This window comes from Myotis yumanensis, unplaced genomic scaffold (genome assembly GCF_028538775.1).
Source record: "Myotis yumanensis isolate MYYU_CA2020_CCGP unplaced genomic scaffold, mMyoYum1.0.hap1 SCAF_7, whole genome shotgun sequence".
NCBI lineage: Eukaryota > Metazoa > Chordata > Mammalia > Chiroptera > Vespertilionidae > Myotis > Myotis yumanensis.
The window spans coordinates 30,548,933-30,573,458 of NW_027223758.1; the positions used below are offsets into that span (position 1 = coordinate 30,548,933).

General features: G+C 44.7%; 1 protein-coding gene across 3 annotated transcripts in view; it reads left to right on the forward strand.

Moving 5' to 3' along the window:
- DNAAF9 (dynein axonemal assembly factor 9) overlaps nucleotides 1-24,526 on the forward strand; it is a 130,205-nt gene that overhangs the window by 88,034 nt on the left and 17,645 nt on the right. For all 3 annotated transcript variants that reach the window (XR_011472115.1, XM_070419993.1, XM_070419994.1), the window contains exons 21-29: nucleotides 5,452-5,555; nucleotides 6,376-6,522; nucleotides 7,590-7,678; nucleotides 8,271-8,372; nucleotides 8,640-8,757; nucleotides 10,900-10,988; nucleotides 12,222-12,380; nucleotides 18,424-18,549; nucleotides 22,195-22,232. Coding sequence is in view for 2 of the 3 variants with exons in the window: in XM_070419993.1 (XP_070276094.1) it covers nucleotides 5,452-5,555; nucleotides 6,376-6,522; nucleotides 7,590-7,678; nucleotides 8,271-8,372; nucleotides 8,640-8,757; nucleotides 10,900-10,988; nucleotides 12,222-12,380; nucleotides 18,424-18,549; nucleotides 22,195-22,232 (972 nt within the window). In the remaining variant the exon portion in view is untranslated. The remainder of the gene's footprint in view (nucleotides 1-5,451; nucleotides 5,556-6,375; nucleotides 6,523-7,589; nucleotides 7,679-8,270; nucleotides 8,373-8,639; nucleotides 8,758-10,899; nucleotides 10,989-12,221; nucleotides 12,381-18,423; nucleotides 18,550-22,194; nucleotides 22,233-24,526) is intronic.

Below are 24,526 nucleotides of genomic sequence, written 5' to 3' on the forward strand. Positions count from 1 at the left end.
TTTGATCACTAGAGCTCTTGGGGAAATCACATCAGGAACTTACATTTGTTTGTGACTCTGCGGGCTATTATCTAGGGCATGCGCTTGCATAAGGAGGCTATTGTCAGTTAGAGGGCCCTGTAGGCCACTTGGCTAAACAAAATGGATGCTGAGGCAGCAGTACTATGGAGTAGCTTAGCTAAACTCTCAACAGTTATCTAATGTCCTTTACCTCATCCAATGTATTATTCTTTTCAGACATGGTACATTTTACCTCTAGGAGTTTGATTTAGATATTTTTTTACATCTTTTATGTCTCAAGTTAACATGGTTCAGTCTTCTAGCTTTTGAACATATGGCATACAGTTTTAATGATTGTTTTAATGTATTTTTCTTCTAGTTCTTTCATCTGGGCCTTTTAAGCTTTTAAGGCAGGAAGCAAAGCAGCATTTAATTAGGGCTAATTTTACCCCACTCCTGAGGCAAAATCCTTCTGAGTACTCTACCTGATGTCCCTGTGAAGTATGAGGTCTTCCACTGGGCTGGTGGGAATGGGCAGAAAATCCAGTGCAAGGTACGAGTTGTTGCATTGTTTTACATAGCAATATCCAGTTTTTCCAGGACCATTTGTTGAAAAGACTCCTTTCTCTTTTGAGTTGCCTTTGTTTAATATCACTTGACCTCAGTGGCTGGTTGACACTCAGGGTGCTCCTTCATGCTCCCTATAGTACTCTAGAGATTTTAGGGTGTTTTCTTCTGCTGGACAGAGATTGTTCAGCAATGAGGAACAGGGGCTCTGGTCCCATTGACATGTGGGGCCATTGACACATTCTGATAACTCTGGTGGCCAAGCTGAGTTTCACCTTCCTGTGATGGGAAGACCCAGGCAGTGGTCATCCGCTATCTGCTGCCTTCATTCTGCACCATCTCACGTGTTCCCTTGTGCCCACATTAAGCTGTTGAGGGATACTTTAAAAGAGAATGTTCTCTGCAGTGCTGAACATAAATGAATTATACAGGGGTGGGCACAAGTAGGTTTATAGTTGTGAATACATGAAACAGAGTTTATTCTTGTATTATTTATTAATTACTGTATTTTTTAAAATATAGTTTATTGACTTTTTACAGAGAGGAAGGGAGAGGGATAGAGAGTTAGACACATCGATGAGAGAGAAACACCGATCAGCTGCCTCCTGCACACTCCCCACTAGGGATGTGCCCGCAACCAAGGTACATGCTCCTTGACCGGAATCGAACCTGGGACCCTTGAGTCCGAAGGCCGACACTCTATTCACTGAGCCAAACCGGTTAGGGTAATTACTATATTATTTTCCATATGAACAACTGTAAACCTACTTGTGCCCACCCCTGTACAACTGTGTAGTACTGTACCTATAGCCTGGCTGGATGTTGAGAAAAGTAAGCAAGTCACAGAAGGACAGGTGGTGGGGTTTTGTTGTTTGGGTTCTTTTTGTTAAACCATGTGTGTATATTTCACACACTCTCACACACAGAGAATGAAAATTACTCAGCCATTACATCATAATATTTCCCTGACAGTGATAAATGTTCCCTCTTCACACAGGTTGGACCATAAGTGGATTTTTATTTGTACAGCCAGTTGTCCAAAGGAGGAAAAGCCAAATTCTTCATTGGCATTTGGTGTCTTTGTTTGCCCTGAGGGCTCCTCCTTCTTCTGTTGGACTCCTGGGAATGCAGAGGTCAATCAAAGGCAGAACCATGCTGCATACCCGGCTGCCTCTGGGTAGTGAGGAGGAACATTCTCTCACTTGGGTTTCAGATTCACAGAGTGGAGAAGGAATGACAGAACCCATCCATCCAGGGCACGAGGGATGAGACAAGGAGCCAGGAAGATCTCATCAGGAGTTGGCTACTCTGGTCACTGAGAAACCCCTACAAAGGCATGTCCCTTCAGACCATAGTCTGACAGCCACGAAGCCAGAGCAGATACCAGAGTGGTATTACAAAAAGTGGAATAGGATCTAAGAGACCAACCAGGGCACTGGCATTGGACCACCCAATGAGTCACTTCAGTTATCTCATGTGTGCCCTGAGAATAATGACAAGGCTACTGCTCCCAGAGCCAGAGGCGTAGCTGCACCAGTACTAAAACCAGTTCTTGTTTACAGAGTCTCTGCCCTGGGCCAGGAGCCATAGTGAGTGCTTTTTTAGCACTGTCTTGTGAATTTCTGTCTTCCTCTTTTCCATTTTGTTTTGAGGCTTCAGAGTCTAGAGCAGCAGTTCTCAACCTGTGGGTCATGACCCCTTTGGCAACCCTTTCACAGGGGTTGCCTAAGACCATCCTGCATATCAGATATTTACATTATGATTCATAACAGTAGCAACATTACAGTTATGAAGTAGCAACGAAAATAATTTTATGGTTGGGTCACAACATGAGGAACTGTATTTAAAGGGCCAGAAGGTTGAGAACCACTGGTCTAGAGGGAGAAGAAGTGCTGACCTGCCTGGTCTACCTCTTTCCCTTATCTTTCCAGTGAATACTTGGAATATGCAAATTCTCGTATCTGCTCTTTTCTGGAAGCTTTATGAGGATTTTGAGGTTTGTCCAGGAGTGAGTGGTACTGGACTTGTTTCTGAGAAACTTCACATTAGAGGTACACAGGTGGAAGGTTTGCCCAGGATCTGGAAGGGTACAGATACTAAGCAGTAGGTAGGGGAGCAGTTTCTATCTCCTGATGCCTTTTGATTCTCTTTTCTCTGTAAGCAGTAGGTCGACATCTTGTGGTTGAAATTGGTGTGGTTGTGGTGTTCAGAGAGTATTGAAGGTCTTGGGGGAGTTGGTGGAAGGGGTTGGGAAACAGCAGTGGATGGACTGCTAGGAAGACTGGGCTTGTTGAGGTTGAGGAAGCAGAGAGGGCCCATGATCATATTAGCCACACATGGTCTTTGGAAGAGCAAAAGTGAAGGGAAAAGGGGTGAGAGAACCAAAGTGCATTGGCATCAAACAAAACTGTGCTTTGTATACTGGCTCCACCATCAAGTACTTCTGGGGAAATCTCTCTAAACTTAAGTTTCCCCATCAATCCTGTAAGAATTCTTTCTCTTGTAATTGATATGAAGATGGAAAACTATAATGCATATGACATGCTTGGTATGTAGTAAAGTAAAATCAGAGATTAAAAGCAGATCCTTTCTGGGGGATCTGCCTTGGATGTGAATGAAAGGAACACAGAAATTTCTGAGCAATAGGGGAAAATAGGAGGACTGGAAGCTTTAAAGGCTCAGTGACATCAGAAGATGAGGTTTTTGGAGTAAGAATAACTAAAAGGATAATGGGATGCTAATTCAGAGAGTAGGCTATAGAGCTGAAAATTCCAGGGGTTAAGATGTTCTGGGTGCTGCTTTATTGCTGTGGAGTTGGGAGTGAGGAACAGTGAGGCCAGAACATGTTGTAAGCCATCCCCTGATCTCTCAGAAGGAATGGGAGTGTTGGCTTTAGAAGAGAAGTCTGTGAGCACATTCAGAGGCTGTTGGAAATGTTGGGGACTGATTAGGAGGGCAGTAGATGTGAGCAGTGAAGGAAATGAAAGTATTGTGCCAGCATAGAGGGGAATGGTCTGGGAGCAGCAGTGAGGAACCCTGGCGTTGGTGCAGGATGAGGCTGGGGCATGGTAGCCACTACTCAAGAGGGCCCTGGGGCAAGGCTGTGTTCAAAGGAAGTCAGGCTTTACTTGTTAGAGGTGGGAGACTTACAGGGCTTGAACCTGAATGCCTTGAAGTGGGCCAGCTAGTCTCTGGCAGCTGCTGCCACAGATGGTAAGGTTGGCATTAATTCTTTCTGGCTGATCATCTTGTTCTTTCGTTGATATGCAGGCTCCAAACCTTCCTCTTTTACCTAAAAACTATCTCCATCTTCTCCACTTCTCCCCATTCCTGTTAACATGCATGCACAAACACACACACTCACCAGGCCTCTCTGCCCTGAAACCCTACGCCCGGCTGGCGTAGCTCAGTGGTTGAGTGTCCACCTATAAACCAGGAGGTCACAGTTCAATTCCTGGTCAGAGCATATGGCCGGATTGCAGGCTCAATCCCCAGTGTGGGGTGTGCAGGCAGCCAATCAATGATTCTCTCCCATCATTGATGTTTCTATCGCTCCCTCTCCCTTCCTCTCTGAAATCAATAAAAATATATTTTTTTTAAAAACACAAGCAGCCCTGACCGGTTTGGCTCAGTGGATAGAGTGTCAGCCTGCAGACTCAAGGGTCCCAGGTTCGATTCTGGTCAAAGGGCATGTACCTTGGCTGTGGGAACATCTCTGGTGGGGAGCGTGCAGGAGGCAGCTGATCAGTGTTTCTCTCTCATCGATGTTTCTAGCTCTCTGTCCCTCTCCCTTCCTCTCTATAAAATATCAATAAAATATATTTTTTAAAAAACAAAAAAACACACAAGCAAACAAAAAAAACTTGAAGTCTCCAAATTCCTCACTTTGGCCTTTGCTCTTATCATTACAACTTCCAGAGTTTTGAGGCTACTTTCCTAGAGCTACAGCTCAAGGAATCACTAAGATAAGATATAAATGACAGTGTTCCCAAGCCTGTGCCTTGAACTCCAAGAAGTACTTTCTCTTTTCTCTATATGTGAAAACAGGGAAAGAAAGGCGGTTATAAGAACAGAAGGATCCAACTTGGACCAGCTCCAGAAAACAACTTCACCCAGGGGTCTTATTGGGTATTCTGAGTGCTTCATTTGGGTCTCAAAGTAAGCTCAGGCCCAGCCTTAACACTTGTCATCTTTCTGTGGTCTACCGCATAGAGCCCATATTGAGCTTTCTGAATGACTTTGGCCATCCCAGAAACAGCAGTTCTCCTTAGATCTGAATCCTTGTACTTAAGAACCTATATCCACTGTTCACATCTCACCTATTTTGCTTTAGTGAATAACAGAACAGCAGGCCTCCAGAGTCAGAACCAAGTTATTGCCTAACTCAAATCTTCCTTTGCTAGAAACAGGCCCTTAGGCTCCCTTCACTAGTCCTTCAACTGAGACCCTGCTGCTCCTTCTTGGGCCTTACGTGTGGCATGTGGTCTCTTCAAAGCTGAACCAGCTTCTGCCAAAATAGGAGAAAGGGGCACCTATAAAACTCAGTAATGGAGCAGACATACTGAGTCTTTTTTAGAGTGTTTCCTTGGAAGACACCTGTATGTAAATGTGACTTTTGCCTCTCCCCATCAGCTGATAGCCTACTAACTTGTTTTTTTTTTCTAATTCTCATGCAGAGATTATATCTAATGACTCATTTATCTCTGAGACTCTAAGAGGGTACATTGGCTTCTCCAGAGTGCAGGGCTCAGAATAAAAAACATATAACTGAAGCAATACAGACACTGTTCTGTGGTTACAACTCTCATACCTACAAGAAGGACATTGGAATCTGGCCCCCAGGATCCAGCCCTCCAGCTCTGACCAGCTCTGTTTTCCTTCCAGGGAAATTGTATTTCTTCTCTAGCGGCCTTCTGTTTTCTCACCGTCATCATGGAAGCATCATCATTTCCAAGGATCACATGAATTCCATTGCATTCTATGATGGGGTAGGTATTTTACCAGTCTGTGGCTTTCGTGTTCAGAAAGATACTCCACTTCTGAGGGAAAAACCAAATAACTCTTTGTCCTCGCTCTACCACCATGGGTCAGGATGTCAGGAATCAGCACTGCCTTTAAGGCAGGCAGGCAGGGAGACCATGGAGAGGCATGCCCACTCTCAGGGCCCTAAGCCTCATCAACCTTGCTGCTCTGTAAAGGGCTTAGCTACAAGGGGCTTCTGGGTCAGGAGGGCCAGCAGCTACCCATGAGTAATTAACTCATCCCAAAGAGGATGAGAAAGTGGGCTAAAGAAGGCCTCCAATGGCCCCTACCAGATGGCCTCCTACCCAAGAACACAAAGCTCACCCATCTAAGAGCTGCTTCCTGCCCAGCCGGCATAGCTCAGTGGTTGAGCATGGACCTATGAACCAGGAGGTCACAGTTTAATTCCCAGTCAAGGCACATGCCTAGGTTGCAGGCTTGATCCCCAGTAAGGGGCGTGCAGAAGGCAACAGATCAGTGATTCTTCCTCATTGATGTTTTTATCTCTCTCTCCCTCTACCTTCCTCTCTAAAATCAATAAAAATATATTTTTTAGAGTACCCTGGAATGAATTTTGAGATGACATTTTTAGGAAAAAAACACCTTTGTGCTTCCTATATCTTGTATACTGGGTATTGGAAAGCACATCTATTATTGAACCCCAGTAAAATCACATAATGTGAAAATCATTTCACTAAAATTAATTTTATGTGTCTGATAGTAGTCATGAGGCCTGGTATCATGCAAATAGCTTTTCTCATTGATGCTCCCTCTTTTTTCTCTTAGGATTCCACCAGTGTTGTTGCTGTCCTTCTGGTACACTTCAGAAGCTCATTACTTCCTCATCTCCCAGTTCATTTCCATGGTTCAAGCAATTTTATGATGATTGCCCTTTTCCCCAAATCAAAGATCTACCAAGCATTTTACCCAGAGGTAACATCAATCATTAGTGAACAAAACTACTATTCTTCCCTCTAGCAGTTTAGGTGGTAAGGCAGCATCTCAGTGAAGTGATGAGAGGGAGTGTTGGGAAGGCAGGTCGGGTGGCTGCTTCTAATCCCTTTGGGTTCTGGAGTGGTGCCTTGACATTGAGAGTTGAGAACTTAAAGGAACTGAGCAAAAGGCTTTTTAGCTTCTAAGAAAAATCTTCCTGTCCCTTTAAATCCTAATTAGACTTATTTTCCCTTTAGCTACTTGGTTGAATTGTTGGGCCCTACCTACTGGATTAGAGCTCTCTGCCCCACCCCAAGTTCTCCCTCCCCATGGTTCAGAGCCCTGCCCTTGTAAATGGTTCCACCTGACAGGCTGCATATTATAGGCACTCAGCACAGATTGCATGAGTGAGGGAGCTTACTGAGAATTATACAACCCACTTAGAGACCAAGAAATAGTCAAAGTCAAACAGATGGCCAGCCTTATGATGGTGGAAATGCTTGGAAAGGTGTGATTGGAGCAGCTTATGAGAGGACAGTGTCTCTCCCTCAGGACAGATTCGCAGAACATGGAGGAAACAAGAGCTGACCTTAGCTGCAGATGGCGTCTCAGGCTAGTGTGTGTCTCCCTCTGACTGCCTGCTGGTCCTTCCTACCTCCTTGTGCTTGTCCTTTCAACCTGGAACATGACAGCAGCCCTTTAGATTCTCTTCAGCAATCCCTCTGCCTCCAGACAGGAGTTGCTTGAACCACTCCTTCTGTCTGGCCCTATCACCAGGGAAGGACATGCCACTTCTGCCAGAACGTGTTATCCAGCACCTTTTTTTGTGCTTCCTGGCCTCTGAAGGAGCAGAATCCCTGGGAGAGGAACCCAGAAAGAAATTCTAGTTTTGAAAAATACAGAACAAAATTGCTTCAGGTCTCTATTTTTGAAACAAACTTGTTTGTTATGATGGTCTGTCTCCGTACTGACAGCCTAGATTTTCAACAACTATCAAATCCCCATGTGGGTTCCATATCCTGTTGTTGGGTTTCAAGTGTTCTTTGCTCAAATTCTGTTTTGTTTAGGTCTTCTCCCTCTGGCAACAGCAGGCTAACTCAGGGCTGTCTTTAAAAGTGATCCAGGAAGATGGATTATCTGTGGAACAAAAGAGATTGTAAGTGGCTGCCTTCAGTGTTTATGCTTGCTTCCTAAGTCGTGCACGTCTGTTCTCTCTGCAGGATGACTTGCGTTATGTAACACAGGGGTCTTGGCTTCTAAAAGGGCCGACACAGTCACTTCAGTGCTGCCAACTTGCAGGTAGCAAGAGCCCTTGGGAAAATAAAAGTCAAGAAAGATGAAATCCACCAAGAATCAGAAACCCATTGTATTACCAGGGGTTTCAGGCCAGCCTTCCTATGCGGGCACACCAGTCGCATTTTATTTAAGTCGGCAAGATGCTTGTTTTGGAAGTGTTGACTCTGTCACAGGACTCTGGCTTGAAAGCATCAGAACAAGTTATGTAAAGTATGTGCATCATAGGGATTAATATATTGTTATTGATTTCAAAGAGGAAGGGAGAAGGAGAGAAAGATAGAAACAGCAATGATGAGAGAGAATCATTGATCGGCTGCCTCCTGCATGCCCCACACTGGGTATTAAGCCTGAAACCTGACTGGGAATCGAACCATGACCTCCTGGTTCAGAGGTCGATGCTCAACCACTGAGCCACACCAGCTGGGCTAATCTGTGAGCTTTTGATATTCCAGACATTCCAGTTCACAGAAGCTCTTCAATGTCCTGAGCCATGCTGCCAGGGAGAAACGAAGTCCTCTAAAGCTGCTCTCCGCCAAACTCCCAGAGCTGGACTGGTAAGCTCTGATTTTCTGTTTATAGATGTTTAATATTCTGGCTTTGAAATGTCAGAAACCTCAGTGTTGGTCCTTTCTAAGCTTTTTTCTTCATAGCTTCTTAGGGATCATAAAAGTTAGTAGTGACACACCATATCCAATGTTATTCTTTAGAGAGAATCTCTAAGGTTTCTTTTTCATCAATTAAATAAGGAGTTTCTCATGTGGATGGGCACAGTAAGGCAAGGCTGGTGATGCTAACACAAGAGCATTCTCTCGCTTTTCTAGGTTTCTCCAGCATTTCGCCATCAGCAGCGTTAGTCAGGAGCCTGTGATGAGGGCCCATCTCCCTGTCCTGCTGCAGCAAACTGAAATCAGCCCTACTCACCGAGTAGAAAATGACAAGGTACAGCAGCTCACCAAATCTGCTGGGAGTTCATGGGAAGAGAACCCCGATAGCCTGGCCTTGATCTTCTGTATCAGTTAACAAGAGTAGCTCAGGCGGAGTCCCTTTTATAGGCCTCTCCCCCTCTTTGGACACTGATGTAATGATGCACATGAAACCTGCTCCATGCAATGTGTACAGGCGTCTGCATTAACCCCAGCCAAGCCTATGGCAGCAATGAAACTCTGGCACCCTGCCGGGCCCTCCCCTTCCTTCTCCAGGCTTTTCAAACTCTTGCTCAGTGCTCTCATGCTGTCAGCTCTTTCTGGTTGTGACAAGGACTTACCTGGAAGTGGGTGACACATTGAGCTTAATGATGGGATGGGCCTTGTTAGTTGGGCCTTGCTGGCATCACCAAGGTAAGGTGATACTATATAAACATCACAGAGTGGATTTTAATCTGCTCCCACTCACACACCCTTCCTCTTAACCCCTCCCACCATTTCTTTGGAGCCATATGTCTTTTTATGCTCAAAGAGGGCATTTATTTCTGTGAAAATCTAGAAGATACTCAGCTATAAAAGAAAATAGAACCAGTAAGCAATTAGAAGCCTCGTTTTTCCCTTAGGCAAGAGTTTTAAAATGAAATTGCCTACTTGTTATATTTTGTTAAAAGATGCTGTAGGCCCTGGCCGGGTACTTAGTTGGTTAGTGTTGTCTGGATACACCAAGGTTGCGGGTTTGATCCCCGGCCAGGGCACATACGAGAAGAAACCAATGAATGCATAAATAAATGGAACAACAATATTTCTCTCTCTCTCTAAAAAATATTTTAAAAGGTGCCGTAGGACTGTCCTTAAAATAAGAAGGTGTCTGGCTATAAGCATGTGTGCTGTGATTTGAGAGGCTGAGGCCCGGGCACTGAGAAAAGGAAATTTGGATGGGAGGAGGATAAACAAAAAGTCAGTTACATGGAATACTCCCCACAGGGGCAGAGAGGAATACAAAGTAGGGGCCTGGTCAGAGGGGAGGTGGGAGAGCTTTTGCTTCCCAAAAAGAGGAAGGATCCATTGCCATCTCTCTGCTGACCAGTGAGTGTCACCGCGCTGAGCTTTAGTGTATGTTATTTGTGACCAGGCCTGTCCAAGTGAGTCTTGTGTATTGTGATAAAGCACATACTTAAAGAGGCCCTTGCCACACTATGTCACTTTTTCCTTTCCTCCCCTGCTTGACCCGTCTTTGTTAGTGAATTTCTTTGAGTTGCTTTACAATGTCTGCCTGCAGAGGGCCCTGTTTTCTTATGGCTGTGTATTAAAGTTGGGACAGTCCAGCCTGGGTTTTCTTCTCACCATCAAAATTCAAAGGACAAAAGGCCACCACCAGCCTCTGCTTCAGGGAATTCAGCTCCTCATGCTGGGCAACTTTAATGTGCAAACATTTCACAAAACCCTACATGTGGACATTTTGCTCTCCAGAGGTCAGTCTGAGCAGAGCAAAGAGAAGTGGAATCGGCTCTGAGCTGAGTTGTAAGAAGAAGCTGACACCTGCATCCCCAGCCAGTTTTTAATGCCTAACATCCTACAATGTATTCTCCTTGCAGCACTCAGGACCTCGCCCCACTAATCATTTTTATTAGGGTAAAATATATGTTAAAAAAAAAAAAAATACCAAAAACCTCAGAGAAAAAAAAGACTCAAAAATGCTTCCTACACCAGTTTGTTTCCTCAGCTCAGGCTATGCAGCTTGGAGGGCAGGGCAGCCAGACAAAAACATCTACAATGCCACTGGTATCCTTGGCTGAGGTTACTGTGCCAGTTGAGCCTATGGCATTTTGGTTCCAGACCTCCTTTCTGCCTAGTATTTTCTATTGTATTTTAATTAATCTAGTCACAGTGTGCTCTATGGAAATTATAATACTAATACAAAATTTAAAAAGTGTTTGCTATGTGCCAGACAATGTTCTAAGCACTTTACATATATTAACTCTCATCATCACACCTACCTCGAAAGGTAGGTTCTATTGTTAGCCCAAGGTCATCATAAAGCTAGTGAGTGCTGGTGCTGAAGTTCAAACTCACAGAACCTGGCTCCAGCAGTCTGTTCTCTCACACAATGCTGCCTCCCAAATGAATCACAAACCCACATGGCTTTTCTTTCATGTAGGTCATTATCAGCATTGTAACTGGCCTCCCGGGATGTCATGCTAGCGAGCTCTGTGCTTTTCTGGTCACTCTGCATAAGGAATATGGCAGGTTAGTATGGCTGCCACCTTTGCTTTGGGGAAAGGGAAACCTTGGACATGTACTGACCTTTGGCGTAACTGGTATCAGCACAGTAGTCATCACCCATCCATTCATTTGACACATTTGTACTGAGCACTTTCTGTATGCCAGGCACTGCTCTAAGTGTGGAGGACAAATGAACAAAACAGACACGAAAATCTCTGCCCTCATGGAGCTTACATTCTCGTGTGGAAAGACAATTAACCAGATAAGGAAAATCGTGTAGTGAAAAGTACAATGGAGAAAATAAAGCAGAGAAGGCTATAGGGATTACTGGGCTGGGAGGTTGGGGGTGGGAGCAGGGATTCCAGCTTTAAAGGGGAGACCTCACTAAGAAGGTGACATTCGAGCAAAGGCCTGAGAAAGTGACGGAATGAACCCCTGGGTATCTGGAAGAGCACTGTAACAGCCGGACCAGCGCAGGCGAAGGCCTGGGAGTGTGCCTTGTCAGCAGGGCGATTCAGGGCCAGGGTGGTTAGAACTTGGGACTGCGTGAGTTCAGGTGCAGCTGGGACATGTTGGCTCAGGTAAAATTGGGGAACAATTCATCCATCACTTCCACCTGGCTGGCAGGTTACTAAACAACCCTTGCTCACTGAACCAGGCATTTAGTATCTAGTCAGTCTACTTCAAAGTAAGGCATCCTGCTGGAGGCTGGAGGGATTGAGAAGGCTGCAGTGGCCCAGAGGTTTGGGAGTTTTGGGTGGGAGGTTGTGGAGGCTGGAGAGACAAGTTTTAGAGAGATGTGAGGGAGATATTGGACCTCCTTTATATAAGTACTAAGTAGTTAACCAGTTTCTCCCTCATTTCCATTGCTTTTGTTCTGCAATCAGTCTAAATTCTTCACTCTGCACATTTCTTATTCTCAGCAAGCATTTTATTGAGCACCAGACTGAAGCCATTGTATTGAATGGTCCTTCAGGAAGTGACTGCCTGGTCAGGAGTCTTTCTCAGCTCTGAAGCCTATTGGCCTTTTTCCCTGTGGCAAGGAGTTTCCTGTCATAAGCTCCAGTGGCAGTGGTGTCAAGATAGGGGGCTCCAAACCCAGGCAGTACCCTCTGCCTGTTTCTGTGGTGCCAGGATTGCTCTCTCCTGTACCGATGGATTCACTGGGCAGAATGTCTGACATTTGAATCCACGACTGAGCTGCCGGGCCAGGCCTTCAGGTGGCGCCCACAGTGAGATCACACTTGCCATTTCCAGGTGGATGGTGTACCGCCAAGTCATGGACAGCTCTGAGTGTTTTCATGCTGCCCACTTCCAGAAGTACCTTTCCAGTGCCCTGGAGGCCCAGCGGAACCGCTCTGCCCGCCAGTCAGCCTACATCCGCAAGAAGACCAGATTGTTGGTGGTGTTACAAGGGTGAGCACTGGGAGTCTGGGGACAGTGGGGTAGGGTGGTGGCATTGTCGCTGCTGTTACTTAATGTGTAGCTCACCTGGAGCACAGAACAAACTCCACATGTGTATGAGCAGGGTCTGCACTACATAGAGAGGCCTTAAATGAGCAAGGACTCCTATTGCCATCCTGTGGCCTGGAGTAGCTGGTGTAGCTTGCACACAAGTTTTAGGTTTGACTTTAACATCATAATATCGCCAAAAGGTGGGAATTAGGGAGGTTTTCTAGGTAAGTTTCTTTGATAATTCTCATAACAATAGTGATCCCTAAGCCTCTTCCTTCACTGTTTAGGCAAGGGAGCTTCACCTGTTTCAGCCCTCCTTCATATGGAGCTGCAGAGACAGCCCCCACACTCTGCAGTCTCCAGCCCCACCATCCTGAGGATGGCTGGTCCAGGAGGGTTTCCTGAGACTGTCGGTGAAGAGCTTGATTAGTCCAGCTGAACAAGGAGCTCCCTGAGAGGACAGGTTTGACTGTGTACCACTGCTCCCAGCACCCTGGCTACAAGGAGCTTCCCTTGACCTCTTGTAAGCCCACCCAGGAAGGAGCCCCGTGCAGGTCTATCACCCCCTTAGAGGAGACTGTGCCAAAATGCAGGCCCTGCTCTTCACTGGTGTCACTGTGGTTGGTGATAAAGACTCTGTGGCAGTTCTCATAAACTGCTTTTGTGCTATGCTGGTTTTTGTGCTTGTAATAATAATGATTTGCAATTGGCTGATTGTTTCCAGTAAAGACTAGGCCCAGATAATGGTGAGAGTTGGAGGAAAGCCAGGTCAGTGGTCCTGAGCAGGAAATGGACAAGGCTGTGCACCCCACCAGGCATCATTCTCTTCCTCATGCCTGTTCTCACCCTGCCCTGGGCTTCCCTTCTGTCAGCCCCTTTGTGGGCTGAGGTTGTGGAAGCCACAGAGCAAGTGTCTGAGTTGAAACCACTTGTTTTCTTTTGTTTTTTTCCATCGCTTATAATGGTCAAAATAATAGATTGGCCCCTGTCAGAGTTGAGAGTCAGTGGGGGTATGGACCTGGAGTCAAATTTGTCAATTTAACATTGTGCGGCTGAGGTAATTTTCCATCTTCTGTCACTTGATAGACCATCGTTGATTCCTTGTCTCTGATTGTGCAAGTCTGCTAAAGTGTCAGCTGTGCTGGCTGCTCTGGACTGCAGTGACAGTGTATAGCCAGCCCATTCTTGTCCTCTCAGACACAGCCTTTGCCCAGTCACAGCCCTGGGATGCTAGGGACCTCAGATTTCTTAACAGACTCAAGCCAGGATGCCAGCTAAATGCTGTGGCTCTCACGAAGACACTGTCCTTACAGGCTGGGCCTATTCTCTTGAGGCTCAGCAGGGAACTGTGGCAGCCTCCTTTGTGAATGTCCATCTTCTTGGGGCTGGACCTCCGAGCCCAGTATTGAGATTGCTGGTGAAGGGTGACCCCAGAGGCTTCTCAAATTGAGAATGTATTCCTTTAATGTTACTTTAGTCTTCATTTATAGGATTCTTTGGGGGAAACCTGTGGTTGGGGCTGAGTTTTATTTTGCCCCTAGAGTGGCCTGGTTCCATTTGACTTACTGCAGCAGTGGGGGCAGTGGTGTTGAGCTGACATCAAGTGAAGCTATTAGTTGTTACTGTAAAAATTAGTGTATTTTGAAATTATGAAATTTTTAATGGAGGACAGAACAGTGGTTGTCAGGAGTTAGAGATGAGAGTGGGGGACAGAAGGGAGGTGTGTGTGGTTATAAAAGGGATCCTTATGGTGGTGAAGCTGTTCAGTATCTTGACTATGGTCATGAATATAGGAACTTACACAGACGACAGAATTCTATAGAACTACATACATATAACACACAAATAAGTAAAACTGGATAAATCTGAATTTTAAAAGTTAATTTTAAGGAATTGGTTTATACTTTGGAAGGTTATAAAATCATTCTTTCAATTATCTACATTTAAAACAAAGTATCTCAAAAATAAATAAATAAATAAATAAATAATAAAATAAAACTAAGTATCTCTCTAAAAACAAAAATTGAATTAATGTGCCCAGTCGCTGTGGCTCGGTGGTTGAGATGAACCAGGAGGTCACGGTTAGGTTCCTAGTCAGAGCACACACCCAAGTTGCAGGCTCAATCCCCAGTAGGGGGCGTGCAGGAGGCAGCCAATCAATGATTATCTCTCATCATTGATGTTTCTATCTCTCCCTCTCCCTTCCTCTCTGAAATCAATAAAAATATATATATATTTTTTTTTAAACATTGAATTAATGTAAAACATGTTCCCAAATTCTAGGCTTAAATTGCAAACATAAAACAGAGCCCAAAGGACACTTGAATGGGATATCTGTTATTTCAGAGGAAAGAAAGTTTAAGTCCTGCTGGGGTTTTGTTTGGGTTTTGGTTATTTTTAATAAAGAGAGTACAGACAAAAAAAGAGGCAAACATGAAGAACCAGTTTATTGCCTTCATCATGCATTCAGGCAGTTTAGCCAAAGTGGCCGGGTGCAGTCTGACAGCTGAAGTGGCCTGTTCCTTCAGTGGTGAGGACTGCCTCCTTCTGTTTGGAGGCCATGCCCAGTGTGATTGCTGTAAGGCAGGGGCTGGGGAGAGAGGAAGGGTCTAGCACAGTGATGGCGAACCTTTTGAGCTCAGTGTGTCAGCATTTTAAAAACCCTAACTTAACTCTGGTGCCGTGTCACATATAGAAATTTTTTGATATTTGCAACCATAGTAAAATAAAGACTTATATTTTTTATATTTATTTTATATATTTAAATGCCATTTAACAAAGAAAAATCAACCAAAAAAAATGAGTTCGCGAGTCACCTCTGACACGCATGTCATAGGTTCGCCATCACTGGTCTAGCAGGACCCCTCAGTAAGTAGAGTGAATGACACTTAGGGCTTCCTCTCTTGCCACAGGGGCTCTTGGCTGCAGTGTGCAGATGCATCATGTAGATGCATTAGCGCATCATTATTTTGGTTGCAGGCTCTATCCCCAGTAGGGGGCATGGAGAAGACAGCCAATCAATGATTCTCATCATTGATGTTTCTCTCCCTTTCCCTTCCTCTCTGAAATCAATAAAAATATATTTTTTTAAAAGAAAGGAGAGTCTCTATAGGCTCATACCAAATATGGAAATTTAAAAAGCTCCGAAGACTCTTTTAGAATCAGGGAAAAGCTCATGCTGAGGAGCAAGGATGGGACACTTAACCATGGGAGTTATATGTATTAAACTTGACCACAAAGAGATTTGAGGCAGTGTGCAAGCATCAGTCCTGCTTACCACATGTACGTAAGGACCTGGCAGTGTGGACAATGTGGGGGTCTCTCCTGGCATCTAGGCCCACTCAGACACTGCAGAACCTGTGGAGAGAACTCCACATTGTTGTACACAGGCAGGGGGAGAAACCTTCAAAAAAAGCCAGTGAGCCATGACTGGGTAGCTCAGTTGGTTAAAGCACCGTCCCGATACACCAAGGTTGCGGGTTCAATCCCCGGTGAGAGCACATACAAGAATCAATGAATGAATGCATAAATAAGTGGAATGACTCCTCTCCTCTTCTCTCTCCTCCCATCACCTTCTCTCTTCTCTCTTCCTCTCTCTCTGTCTCTCCCCCCTCCCACCATCCCTTCTTCTTTTCTCCTAAAAATTAAAAATGAAAAGTCTGTGAGCAGCCCAGCCAGTGTGGCTCAGTTGGTTGAGCATTGTCCCATGCACTAGGAGGTCGCCAATTCAATTCCTGGTCAAGGTACATGCCTGGGTTGTAGGCTCAATCCTGGTAGGGGACCAGCAGGGGTAGCTGATAGATATTTCACTCTCACATCAGTGTTTCTCTTTCACTCTCCTTCTCTCTCTAAAAATCAATTTAAAATCTTTTTAAAAAATCATAGTACAGCCCAGCCAATATGGCTCAGTGGTTGAGCATTGACCTATGAACCAGGAGGTCACGGTTCAATTGTGTGGGCTCGATCCCCTGTAGGGGGCGTGCAGGAGGCAGCTGATCAATGATTCTCATCGTTGATGTTTCTCTTTCTCCTTCTCCTTTCCTCTCTGAAACCAATAAAAACATATTTTTAAAAAATTGTTTAAAGAAAGAAAAAGAAAAGCTGATGATCAGAGGGCTCACTCTAAAGGCTCTCTGGCTACCAGGCCCTCATTGGGGAATTCTAGAAGCTAGCACACCCTGTTCTTTACTAAAGCACTGCTGGTTTGTAGGGACTGAGGCAGACCTGGGGGGAGTGCTAAAATTGTAATCTGGGATAGAGCCAAGTGTCGTTTTACAGATGTTTGTAGTGACTCAGAAAATGGCTCAGGCAGGCTGTACCTATCCTGCCAGCCACCACAACTGCCCTCCCAAGGGCCCAGGATAAGACCCAGGCCCATGTGATCAGCAACCTGCCCATCAGCTTTGCCTTCCCTCCATTGAAACTGACCTTTTAGTCATAGGCTGCGCCAGTCAGGAAATATTCTCCACAAAGTGAAGAGGGCAGGTTCCCTCTTGTAGTGGCCATGTTTCTATGTGGGGTTGAATGTCCACTCATTCATCTACCCTGCTTTAGACACCATAGATTACAGCACTCAACAACCACCTTCCATCTTAATTGCAGAGACAGACTATAAATAAATAAGAAAATACAGAGTATGTAGCTGATGTTCAGTGCTTTGGAGAAGAATTGGAGCAGGAGCAGGTTGTGCCAGAGAGGGGGTTGCTGTTATCACATAGGCTGTATAAAGTCAGAGGGCACCTCCCTCACCAGAGAGTGAGAGTGAGAGTAAGCCCTGCAGGCATCTGAGCAAAGCACATCACATGAGAGGGGACAGTGAGTGCATGGTGGAAGTATGCCTGGAATATTCAGGGAAGAGCCAGGAGGCCAAAGTTGCTGATTCAGGTAAGGGAAGGAATAGTAGATGAAACTCTTTTATGCAGTGTGGGGGACAGGTCTTAGAGGGCTATTGGGCTATTGTAAGAGCTTTGGCTTTCACATTGAGTGGGATGGAAGCAACTCACTCAGTAGCTTAGCACGATGAGATTAGTACTATCTCCCTGGTTTCTGTGTTGAAGACAGTTTAGAGAGAGGCAAGGACAGAAGCAGGAGGCCATTGAAGTAGCTGTGGGGGTGATCTAGGCAAGAGATGATAGTGTTTGGACCCAGTAGTAGCGTGGTAATATGAGCAGTAATGTCATTCTAGTTATGTTCTGAAGAGTGAGAAAAAATTGCCCTAGCTGGTTTGGCTCAGTGGATAGAGCATCAGCCTGTGGAATGAAAGGTCCCGGGTTCAATTCCGGTCAAGGGCACATGCCCGGGTTTTGGACTCGATCCCCAGTAGGGGGCTTGCAGGAGCCAGCCAGTAAGATTGAGAAAAAATGGAGTCAAGATCACTCTAGACAAATCTTTTTGGTCTCCTCTGCTGAGAAGGGCAGGCCTTGGGAGGAGCAGGTGTGGGGGAATTGGGTCATGAACATATTAAGTTCTAAGTGAAAATGTCAGTTTGACTCTGCACATCTGGAGTTTGGAGGGAGTTCCAGGCAGGAGATACAAATGCAAGGGTATTTGACATGTCTCTCCCAACCTGGAAAGGTACCTGATGAACCCCCTTTTCTCTCTTGCCTACATGTTCTGTGAGGTAGTAGGAGAGGAAAGAGCTATTTTAAGAAAAGTAGACCAATGCAGGAGCTCCTAACTTGATCAGAAAACAGGCCTAAGAACACTGAGTCCCACTCTCAGAGCCCCATAGGCACCTATGCAGACTTACCTTTACCCTGGGGTTTGGGGATTGAATTCTACCCACTCTTGCACAGTTATGAGGACTAATGGAACTTGAGAATGCAGAAACACTGTGGATTCCAGTGGCTCCAAATCATAAAGTGGGGTGACTCCAAGAACCCAATCATAGGCTACTCCTCTTAGTCCTCCTTCCACTCTTGCTCAAGCCATTCGGCATTCTCCTTTTCCCCCACCCCACTCTGCCACCCCAATCAGTAAACTAACCATTCCCTTTTCTCCTCAGCTACACAGATGTTATTGATGTTGTCCAGGCCCTGCAGACCCATCCAGACTCAAATGTCAAGTCTTCCTTCACCATTGGTGCCATCACAGTGTGTGTGGAGCCCCTGAGCTGCTACATGGAGCACAGGTACACTCCTAAGATCACCTCCAGCCCACAGGACATGGTGTGTTTAGTGTACAGAAAACAACACACTAGAAGGAGACGCATCTTTATGTGTTTGTCTTTTGGAACACATCAGTCTACCTTATATACAATAAATGCTCAGTTGTTACTGGATTAGTGCCCGGTTCTCAGAAGACCCCTTTGGACTGGCAGCCTCTCCCCACTGTTTTTTGTGTGCTGAAGAGGCAGTGAAACTGGGAGCAGCATCTCCCAGAAAGAAATGCCCAGGGCAGCCTTTCCTTCTGTCTTTACTGCATAGGAGGGGCCTGTGTCCCAAGGCACTTGGAGTTTCTCAAAGATACTTTTTCATATGGTGAAGCCATCTTAAAGCCATTTTACCTCGTTAATGACACTCATTCTCACTGCTAACAGGGGAAGTTTTTTTCTAACTTTGGAAGTAATATAAGAACAGCAGCCCTAACCGCTTTGGCTCAGTGAATAGAGCATCAGCCTGCGGACTCAAGGGTCCAGGTTCAATGCCGGTCAAGGGCATGTACCTTGGTTGCGGGCACATCCCCAGCAGGGAGTGTGCAGGAGGCAGCTGATCGATGTTTCTCTCTCATCGATGTTTCTAACTCTCTATCCCTCTCCCTTCCTCTCTGTAAAAAAATCAATAAAATATATTTTTTTAAAAAAGAACAGCAAAGAAAATTGGGTAATAATTCGTCCATAATCTCACTAATTCAATGTAACTATTATAATATTTGTGAATTCCTTTCTGATCTTTTTTAATTCTTCATTGTTTAAAGTATTACATATAGTATTACATATGTCTCCTTTTTCCCCCATTGACCTCTCCCTGGCCTCCCCAACCCCCAGCACATGCCCTCACCCCCCTAGTGTCTGTGACCATTGGTTATGCTTATATGCATGCATACAAGTCCTTTGGTTGATCTCTTACCCCCCTCCCCTGCCTTTCCTCTAAAGTTTGATGGTCTGTTCGATGCTTCTCTGTCTCTGGATTATTTTTGTTCATTGGTTTATGTTGTTCATTATATTCCACAAATGAGTGAGATCATGTGATGTCTATCTTTCTCCAACTGGCTTATTTCGCTTAGCATAATGCTCTCCATGTCCATCCATGCTGTTATGAATAGTAAGAGTTCCTTCTTTTTTACTGCAGTGTAGTATTCCATTGTGTAGATGTACCACAGTTTTTTAATCCACTCATCTGCTGATGGGCACTTAGGCTATTTCCAAATCTTAGCTATTGTATATTGTGCTGCTATGAACATAGGGGTGCATATGTCCTTTCTGATTTCTTGGGATATATTCCTAGAAGTGGGATTACTGAGTTGAATGGGAGTTCCATTTTTAATTTTTTGAAGAAACTGTACTGTTTTCCACAGTGGCTGCACTAGTCTGCATTCCCACCAGCAGTGCACGAGGGTTCCTTTTTCTCTACATCCTCTCCAGCACTTGTCGCTTGTCAATTTGTTGATGATAGCCATTCTGACAGATACCTCATTGACGTTTTGATTTGCATCTCTCAGATGACTTAGTGACTTTGAGCATGTTTTCATATGTTTCTTGGCCTTCTGTATATCCACTTTCAAAAAGTGTCTATTTAAGTCATTTGCCCATTTTTTTATTGGATTTCCATCTTCCTTTTGTTAAGATGTATGAATTCCCTATAAATTTTGGAGATTAGGCCCTTATTGGCTATAACATTGGCAAATATGTTCTCCCATGCAGTGGCTTTCTTGTTGTTTTGTTAATGGTTTCTTTTGCTGTTCAGAAGGTTTTTATTTTGATGCAGTCCCATTTGTTTGTTTTCTCCTTAGTTTCCATTGTCCTAGGAACTGTATCGTAAAGATATTGCTACAACATATGTCTGATATCTTGCTGCCTATGGATTCTTCTAAAATTTTTATGGTTTCTTGTCTTACATTTAAGTCCCTTATCCATTTTGTGTTTTTATGGTTTCCTGTCTCACGTTGAAGTTTTTTATCCGTTTATGGTATAAGTTGGTGGTCTAGTTTCATTTTTTTGCATGTATCTGTCCAATTTTCCCAACACCATTTATTGAAGAGACTGTCTTGACTCTATTGTATGCTCTTGCCTCCTTTGTCAAATATTAATTGAGCATAATGGCTTGGGTCGATTTCTGGGTTCTCTGTTCTGTTCCATTGGTCTATATGTCTGTGCAAGTCCATGTGTTCTGAATATTTTCTTTGCAGATGCTTAAAGGGAGCAGCTTGATGACCTCAGGCCTTCTCAGATCCCTTAAGGGGGAACTCTGATCAACCTTATCTAAAATGCCTGGCTGTGAGAAGCCAGCAGGATGCTAAGAAGGGCTTTTCAGGGCATGGACTCTCAGTCACAAGCACTTGATGGGGACAGACACTTTCTAACAATATATTTGCTGTAGGGGAGGAGGGTGTTCAGTGATCAGTGAGTGCAGGGAAGTCAGTGAGTTTTGTTCTTGAAAGACTCTGGTGTGGATGTTCCAAGGCTCTTGACCTTGCTCAGAGCACATAGGGGGTTCCTCCTTGGAATTCTTCAGAAACCATGAGGCAGCCAGGCAAGAGCAACCCAAGAAGTGGTATTCATCCAGCTCATTCACCCACCAAATTTGGTTCCAAGTGATGTGTGCCTGGCTGTTTTTAGAAATCAAATAGAAGAATGAAGACTTGCCACCACCAAGGGAAATCCCCCCGGTGTTTTGAATAGCATTAATACCTGCCACATAGACCAGAAACAGTTCAGAAGTGTGGCTTCAGTAAGCATCCTACTTGCAGGAAAAGGAAACAGAAGCTCTGTGGTGCCAAGCAGACCTGGGCCCTGCATCAGCCCTCCCACTTCCTGGCTTCATGTGCAGCCTTGGGCAAAGTGCTTAGACTGCTTAGTCATCCTACACTCATTCTTCTCAGCTTTTAATGGGGTGGAAGTAAAGACAGAACAAGATTGTATATGTGAACTGCATGCATAGCGCCCAGCCCCACAGTAAGATAAAAGGAGCTATTCTCATTAGTGTTACTGTTCTTCCCTGAAAAGAGCTCTATGATGTTTTAGGAGTTTTAAAGCACTGAGAGTATGGAATTTTCTCTGGGGCTTCCTACAGAGCTCCAGTTCTTAACTAACTCACACTTTGGATCAGTCACCCTCACCTGCTTCAGTTGTGATCCAGTCAGTTTGCTGTTTTTCATTCACTGTTAGAGGTCAGAATGGGATTAAAGGGGAGGCAGGATTCTAGTGCGCACATGAAGGGAAACATGGCAACTTGGTACTGAAAGCCCCTGTTAGAGTTAGGTGAATGTAATTTTTCTCATTTTCCCTTGAATTTCCCCTTTATGAAGACAGTATCTCTAAAAAAAAAAAGCCAGCTCTCTTTTTGTTCCTATAGTCTAGAGACTGGCCATGCCCAGGTATCCCCTCTTAAGCATTCCAAGGGTTGGCCATGTAGGGACTTTTCCTGGCTTAAGGAACTCTGTTTTGGTTCAAAGCTGTGAAAACTTCTTGCATAGCCATGGCTATCCTAATGCTCAGTGCTGCCTGACACTTGCCCCTCGAGTAAATCATCTTAGGTATCAGTGATATGCTCATTTTTGTGGGAAATAATGACAACTGTGACTTTATGGTTTTAAAATATTTATTTTTCCTCCCTAGATTTCTCTTTCCAAAATGTCTTGACCAGTGTTCACAAGGTAAGCAATGGGCTTTACTCGTGTTTGCATGACTTTCAGATTCTGTTTAGATGCAACAGACTTTTCTTCATGCTCCTACCTACCATTCTAAAATCTAAAACAAATAAATTGGTACAGGGAAAACTTTGACATCTTTTATTTTTATATTTGATAGGCAGATTTCTTCCAGAGTTTGTTTCTTAGTGATGACAAATTGCCATGGCAACACCTCTCCTGAGCTGGGTTTAAATCTGCCCTTGCCTTCCAACTAATATCAGTGGACTGAATAGGTATTCCTAGCCTCTGGAACATCAAGATCTTGCATTTCTCCTGTCCCATGAGTGCAGAGTATAGCCCAATAGAACCTTCTCCCTTAATATTCCCCCTACATACAATGAAATTTTCCATACCTCCTTGGTAGCATTTAGAAAAATCCACCCATCCTGTAGGTTACACTCAACTTTGCATTGTCTTACTGTCTGGAACCCTAGAAGCAGCACTTTTTAGTCATATTAGCTATGGTGCCTGGAGACCAAGAATAAATTCTAAGTTTCCTGTAGTGGTGATAAAATGCTCATTGTTGTCAGAAGACCTGGGCTCTGGGCTTCCTGAGTCAGCCCAGCAAGTAGATATCAGACAAAGAAATAACTCGGTGTGCCAGCAGAGTTTTGCCCTGCTGAGCCCCTGCCAGTCCACAGGGAGCGGAGACAGCAGAGCATACCAGAGATCCAGAGATGTTGTCCTGGGAAGCAGCTGAGCTGGGTGCTGCACAGGGCAGGAGGCCGGGTCACTGGAGGGAGGAATGTGCGTTGGACTGCTGCACCAGGAGTCTCAAGTCCCGCCTGCAGAGGTCCCTGTGGCTTTACAGGCATTGCACCCCAGAAGCTGAGTGGAATGGAGATAGATACCCATAGTATCTACCACAGGTAGAGATTAAGGAGATTTTATGGAGGTTGGGTCAGTGGGATGTGATGATAGGTTACATATGGGACATGAGTTAGAAAAAGGAGGTATCTTGGATGACTGCTAGGTTTCTAGCTTGAGAGATTAGGAAGGTTGGTAGTGCCTGTCCTTGAAATAGAAAGCACAGGAAAAAACAAAGGACTGGAAGATAACCAAGGAGAGCTGTCTGGTCCTCAGATACATGTTTGGTAGTCAGCATCAAAGCCACGGGTGTGGGCTGTAGTCAGCTCCTGTCCACCACATTATTGCCACCCTAGTGTCCTTGACTCCTTGACACTTTCTCCCTCAGTGCCCCTCTGCTTTCTTTGCACATAAAGCGCAGATGGTTGGGCTGCCCTGGCAAAGGGCACGTGCCTTGTCTTCACTGTTCATGAAACTGAGCAATATTCAGGACAGATTGCATTCTCTCTGGCACTTAGTAAGAATATTTCAATATCACTGTCTCCTAATTCAGTGTTCAAAGGCAACCTGTGTCAAATTCTGTGCTTGTATAAAGCTAGGGATGTGATCAGATATGGGCAGTCGATCTTAGATCCACATATGCTGTTTTCTAAACTCCAGGGGGCTTGTGCAGTGACAGTACCTTGATAAATATCTTCCCCTTGCAACTGGGCCCAGGGAACCCTGTGGACTAGTCTGACCTGGCTCACCATGGCCATGGGCTGCATGGGGGCCCGGTAGGGGGAGATAAAAGGCAAGGTCAGTTGACTTGTGAACAATACAGGTTTTAACTGTGCAGATCTGCTTATATGCAGATATTTTTCAATAAATACTATAAATGTATTTTCTCTGTGATTTTTTAATAACATTTTATTTTCTCTGGCTTATTTTATAAGAATACAGTATATAATACATATAACATACAAAATATGTGTTAACTGTTAATAGTAAGGCTTCTGGTCAACAGTAGGCTATTAGTAGTTAAGTTTTTGGGTAGTCGAAAGTTATATGTAGCCTTGCCCATGTGCCTCAGTGCTTAAACGTCGGCCTATGATCCAGGAGGTCATGGTTCGATTCTTGGTCAGGGCACATGCCCGGATTGCAGGTTTGATCCCCAGTTGTGGGCATGCAGGAGGCAGCTGATCGGTAATTCTCTCTCATCACTGATGTCTATCTCTCTCCCTCTCATTCCTCTCTCTGAAATCATTGTTTTTTAAATTATATGCAGACTTTTTTTTACTATAATGCCCCTAACCCCAAAGTTGTTTAGGGTCAACTGTATTTTTCCTCGGTGATTTAGTGGCTCACTTGGAGGTGGGATCTGACAAACACTTCATGTCCCAAGGGAGCATATTGCCTCCTTTTGCTCCTTTTCATGAGTCAGGCTCCCTGATTCATTGCTTTTACAACAA